Source organism: Musa acuminata, chromosome BXJ1-10 (assembly GCF_036884655.1).
Source record: "Musa acuminata AAA Group cultivar baxijiao chromosome BXJ1-10, Cavendish_Baxijiao_AAA, whole genome shotgun sequence".
Lineage (NCBI taxonomy): Eukaryota > Viridiplantae > Streptophyta > Magnoliopsida > Zingiberales > Musaceae > Musa > Musa acuminata.
In genome coordinates this window covers 9933961-9939716 of record NC_088336.1, presented here as the reverse complement: position 1 = coordinate 9939716, position 5756 = coordinate 9933961, and the positions used below count along the sequence as shown (strand labels likewise).

The following is a 5756-nucleotide window of genomic DNA, read 5'->3' as shown; positions in this document are numbered from 1 at the left end:
GTGTCGATAAGAATTGACTCGATATCAATATATCAATTTATTCGATTGAGATGAATGACTTCCAAAGTTAAGTTATTATCACATAAACTATAATATCGGACGATTCGATATATCATCTCATTTTATAAAAAACCCTTATGAGATATTTTTGTAGTCCTTGCTACCTTTCAAATCCTCCAAACCTATCATTAACCTAAGCATCGTTAGGAGCTGTGTAAAGCGTGCCCCGATGCAATTTTGTAAAGTCATCTTCCAAACCTCCGATCTTACAACAAACACAAAAAAGTATCCCGGTTGAATCCAAACTTTCTCTAAATATTGAACAATCAGAATTTGATTTAGATGTCTCATTTTTTTTCCAAGAACCCAAATTTTCTTAAGAAAATCCAACTGTTTTACACCATCTACCAAAATAATTCTGTAGGTAAATATAAAAATTGCTTGATCAATTTGACATGTGGTGCTCAACATACATGGACGCTGAATGCAGATTTGGATATCGAACCAATGATGGCTTGTAATCTTTTGGAACTGAACAAGAATATTCACCTCTGATGAAGATTGAAAAATAAATTTTACATTGTTAAGATTTAAAAATATTGGTTAATATATATTAGTTCTTATGTATAAGTTAATAAGTCAAGTTTTCTTGTTACATTAGTGTTCAATCTTATGTATATTAACATTGACCAAATTAACTTGGCTCATATTCATGTTTGATTTGCGAATTTCTTAACATGATACTAAATTACAGTAAAGCTATGCCAACAAGCATTGTATGTGATCGAGAGGAAAACACTATGATTGAGAAATCTAGTCAACAAGACTTTAGACGAGTCATCGGAAGCATCCGAGGACCTGGCAAAAACCACCACGAAATGAATCAACCAAGAACTGGATTCCTGGAGTCACAAGCTAAATCGACTTCCGTTAGAAGCGGGTGACACAACTTGTGACCCAGCAAATCCCCCGGTTCGTTGATGCGTCGCAGTCCACACACTGTTGGTTCCATCTATATAAAATCCACTTGCAGATTTTTATCTTTCTCTCCTTCCTTTTAGAAAGGTGCAATGAACGTTTTTTTATGGATAATTCAAATTGATCAATGCATTGTTGCTGATTGAACTCACGTTTCAATCCACATGTTAATATTATGTACTTTATTTAATATAATAAAAATATATTAAAAAAAATAAGTGCAATGAACGACTTTATGCGTCGGAGCCATGTCGAAGATGCCAACGCCATCTTCCCCGATGTTGCTTTGTTTGATATATTAGGCTGTGATGCATCGGTACTGCTGGGTGATACCGCGACGTTTCGTTCACTGGTGAGAAGAATGCTTTTCCTCAACAGCAATACTTTTACAGCATGTGTTTTTGTATTATTTTCCATTTTTTCATATATATCGAGAAAAGCCTCAATTCTGAGCCATTGATTACCTGATGCATATGAGAATGGTGATCAAATAAGAAGCCACATATGGAGTCCATGCTAAAAGTCAAAAAGTCTTACAGGCAAAAGAGTTGACTTAAACAGATTTACAGGTTAACACTAGATTAAAAATATGGAAACAGATACATACACCAAAGAAGGTGATCATCACTTAAAAAGAGTATCAACTCATTCATCAAAGAAACTTTGATGTTAACAAAGCATGGATGCTACAGAAAAACCCAACTCTTTGACACCCAGAAATAAAGGAAACATGGACATCACTCAAGTACATGCCAAACACAAACATCAAACAAGATCTGGTTCCATCTGCTTGAATTCCTCATTTGAGCCAATCTACATCAACAATCTTCATCATTTGATATCTTGTAAACCATAACTCTGTAGTTACTGGAAAAGCTCATTTCAGTCTGTCCTTTTCAGCTGCTTGCCTGAATACAAGTTATGAAACCATATGCAACAATAGTAACAACACTACTGCCGAATTTACCTATTAAGTTCCTCGTTCTTATGCTGTGAGACCAGACTTGTGGTGTCCCTCCACCAGCAGATCTCTCTTTCTTTCTCATGGAGCTTTCTCTCAGCGCACTCTAATGCAGACTCCAGCTCTGCTATCCTCTCCTGCTGTCTTGTTTCAAGGAGCTCATGTAGTCTTCTCTCCAGCTCCTGTGCAGAAACCCCGTAGTAATTGCCACTGTCTTCCTCATTAATTTCAGTTACTTCTCCATTATCGTCACAGAGATTCTCAGCAAGATCGCCATTACTGTAGCCAGTGTGGTCGAAGGAAGACTCTAGCTCGGTGATACCCTCCTGTTGCCTCATCTCTAGAAGCTGATTAAGCTTCTTTGTCAGCTCTTGCGCAGAAACTGCACATTGGATACCGCTGGCTTCATCAGAAACTTCATAGGCTTTGGCTAAGCTTCCGTCCAAGCTCTCAGAAGGATCAGCATCCTCAGGAACCAACTATAACCAGTACAAATCAGCCGCTAGAGAGAACAATATGCATACATATGCTAAACTACCTCAAAAGATTTATCTTGGCAATATGGTCTCTTTTATCGAACATAATTAATGTCCCATTGTTGGGAGTCTTAGAGAAATTGTTTCCAGACATTGGAGAAGCTTTTTTATCATATTGGTTATTTCACATTAAACTGGTCTAAACAATTTAATACCAGTATACATTTGTTAACACATACAAAGCATCAAACACATAAGCATGATTCAGAATAGACTGGTCAAACAATGTCGAGCACGAAAGTGTAGAAGAATCAAGTTAGAGAAACTGTGTAAGTATTTCATTTCCAGTAATATAGAATTAAGATTTTCAATGAAGAATACATAAAGTATGAGAGAAACATTAAGAGTGAAAGTGAAGGAAATAAGAAAACTTGTAAGCTATATGAATAAGGAAGCTCACAAAGTTCAGCAAAACAAGAGGCTTTTCTTGTCAAATGGAAGCACATGAAGTATGATGAATAACAACCACTGAATTTGTCAATTATTCTATCAATCTTTTAAGTTTATAGTTTATGCAAATATCACATGTTATAATCCATGTTACCCAAAATATATAATCAAAATGGAGTGAACAGTACCTCAACTCTTTCTTGATCTTGATGAAGTGATAGACTTTTGGCTTCGACGGTACATTGCAAACATTCTAATTCAACTTGCAATTCTGCTTCCATTTTATCCATGAGGCATATTCTGCTCCCTGTAGTCCTAACAAACCTCGATTGTACCTCAGCCTCAGGTTCCATGGCATGCTGTACTCTCTCTAAATCGAATGAAACTTTATCATCTTGAAAGAAATTATGATTTTTAGACTGTGCACAGTTAGAAGATGCATCTTTCTTCTGAGCTTCGTCCTTTATGTCTTTAAGTAAAATCTCCATTTCTTCCCGCAGTTCCACCATCTTATTGATTTCAGTGACACTCCTTGCTAGGAGAAAGACCAGACCTACTCCCATTCCTAGATTTAAAGAGAGTTCATCACTCTTCTTTCCTGGAAAACACGTAATCTAATAGTTAACCAATGTCGTGTCAGTAGAAATCTTCAAGTTAACATCCTTTCCCTATGAATTAGATGGTAAAATTTCAGATATACAAGAAATATTTTACAACTTAAAACATAAGTATTTCATATAACAGCTGAAAAGAAACATGTAATTACAAATAAAACAAGAAACACCTTATATTTTGAAATTAATAAGAAAGACAACAAAAGGTGGAACATGCAATGCATATAATTAGTCATGCATATAATCAAGCTTCAAATCCTATGACGAGAATGTAATAGATATCCTCTTCAGGAAAGAAAGAGGTCCACCATGTGTTGAAACCATGACCAAAACAAATGATATTTATAAAACATGAACTAAAAGATCCATAGGTTTGTCTTTAATGCAGCAAGTAGTTAAAATTTAGAAAAAAATCAGTGGAACAATCAAATCAAACGAATTACATTCTGCTAGAAAAATGTTGATGTGTGCCAATTGCAACAAAATGTACTACTATCGGGGCAGTTGATACCATCAGAGATGTATGTTTTGTAGAATATACTAAAATTATGTAACTGGACAAGTAAAAGATATTAACATTTGGTTTCTCATTGATGACACGTCACAACCAACAAGCAGCAACCACATATGCTCCATCTAAAAGATTATATTTCTTGAGGAATATGAGAGCACTTCGAACACCGAAGCAAATATATTGTTGCTAGGATTGGTATATGGTAGAACCATATCGGTTCGGCAGTTGCAGGACATCTCAAGCAACAGAAAAGTAGCATATGCAAAAGCTTAATTAAGTTGCATGACCAAGACAGAAACAAAACAGAAAGGCATACATATCACCCAGACTCATGAGTTCCAAATTAACCATTCACAAAAGAACATGAAGGCAGTTCTAAATGTATTGAATAGCTATGTTAATTGTAAATTCAACAATTAGACAAAATAGGTCAAAAAGGAAGTTTGTTGAAGACAGGCTAATAAAATGGCATGCATAAATATTTTAAAAGAAAGGCTATTAAAATGTAACAACAATTAGGATAATGTGATATAGATAAGAACTTAGTCTTTTCATAACCTCCCTAAAATTGAGCTCTACTGAGATAATTTGAATTCCAAGTTCATGACAACATAAGAATAAAAGAAGGAAAGGCACATTTTGACAATAGATGATAAATCAAAGAAATTAACACAAATATTGGCAGAGAATTAAATGATGCAATCAAACTCTTCCTCAGCCAACAAAAATACGATTTTTTTTCACAGATATTTCAATACTAAAGCAAGCAAAATTGCTCAAACCAGAATTAATGGCGAGCTCCGTACTGCTCTCGCCGGAGACCTCCGGCGCACTCCTCCCTCCGCTGGCCTCCACTGCCGGCTCCTCCACCTCCAAGGCAACCTTCCCTTTTTCCTCCGCCCCTCTCCGATTTCTTCTCTTCCTATTATTAGAACCGCGCCTTCGGAACCGCACCCGGCAACCCAACTGTTCCTCACCATCGCCGCTGCCACCACCGGTTTGGAGCGGCGACGGCCGACGCAGAGGGAGGAGCAACCGGGAGAGAAGACTCCGAGGCGAATAAGCATCGGGAGAAGCAGAAGAAGCGGCAATGGGGGAGGCGAAAGGAGGCAGACACAAGAAAAGCTCTCGCCTTTTCGCACTTATCGGTCCCTCCACCTCGTCCTCGTTGCTCTCCTGGAGGTAGTCAGTTATTCTCATCCCCCCAGCCGTCGCCTCCTCCTCCACCTCCTCCTCCCACCGAACCCTTCCCTCTTCGCGCAACGCCACACAGAAGCAGAGCACCTTCCCCTGTTCCCGATAACAAGTCATGTTTTAATAGGATTTGTCGCCTCAACTAGGAGGACAAGCCACCAAACGCTCCCAGAAACAGCCACCGATTTGACGCGAAAGCGAGGAGCGGCTGCTTCCTCTTCCCAGGTATATAAGGCGCGTATTCATGGAGGGAAGAGCTCTATCGGTGGTTCAGGAGGGCCCTCCTGGCCAGCGATTCCCTGTGCTGCTTCCCGGGAAGCCATGCACCTTCTCAGCTTATCCTCACCCGCGAGTGAGCAGAACCCGGAGAACAAGATCTGTTGCCTCATTTATGTCACTGTTTGCATTAAATTCACGTCACATTGTCCTCCTTTGACATTAACCCAAAATTACATACGTATCCCTCTTTAAAATCGATTATTTATTTATTTATCTAAATTTAAAATTTAAATATATTATAAGCAGGTATATTCTGTGACCACTCTAAAATTTTAATGGATATTAATGAA

General features: G+C 38.0%; 1 protein-coding gene across 2 annotated transcripts; it reads right to left on the bottom strand.

The window, feature by feature from the left end:
* Window positions 1–1596: 1596 nt before the first annotated feature.
* LOC103999818 (protein POLAR-like 1) lies at window positions 1597–5424 on the bottom strand. 2 transcript variants are annotated; one of them, XM_009421684.3, is made up of 3 exons: window positions 4800–5424; window positions 3054–3463; window positions 1597–2418 (listed from the first exon to the last, which is right to left on the bottom strand). In XM_009421684.3, the coding sequence occupies exons 1-3, from the start codon at window positions 5302–5304 to the stop codon at window positions 1942–1944; spliced, it is 1392 nt and encodes a 463-aa protein (XP_009419959.2). In that variant the 5' UTR covers window positions 5305–5424; the 3' UTR covers window positions 1597–1941. The 2 variants fall into 2 exon arrangements, with proteins under 2 accessions (XP_009419959.2, XP_009419958.2); XM_009421683.3 differs by having other exon boundaries at window positions 4776–5422.
* Between the last annotated feature and the right edge of the window lie 332 nt (window positions 5425–5756).

Coding starts and splice junctions, on each gene's coding strand:
- LOC103999818 (XM_009421683.3), bottom strand. CDS start 5,304: ATGACTTGTTATCGGGAACAGGGGAAGGTGCTCTGCTTCTGTGTGGCG. Junction 3,464..4,775: donor GGAGCTCGCCATTAATTCTG/GTTTGAGCAATT, acceptor CGTGTTTTCCAG/GAAAGAAGAGTGATGAACTC. Junction 2,419..3,053: donor AAGATCAAGAAAGAGTTGAG/GTACTGTTCACT, acceptor TACTGGTTATAG/TTGGTTCCTGAGGATGCTGA.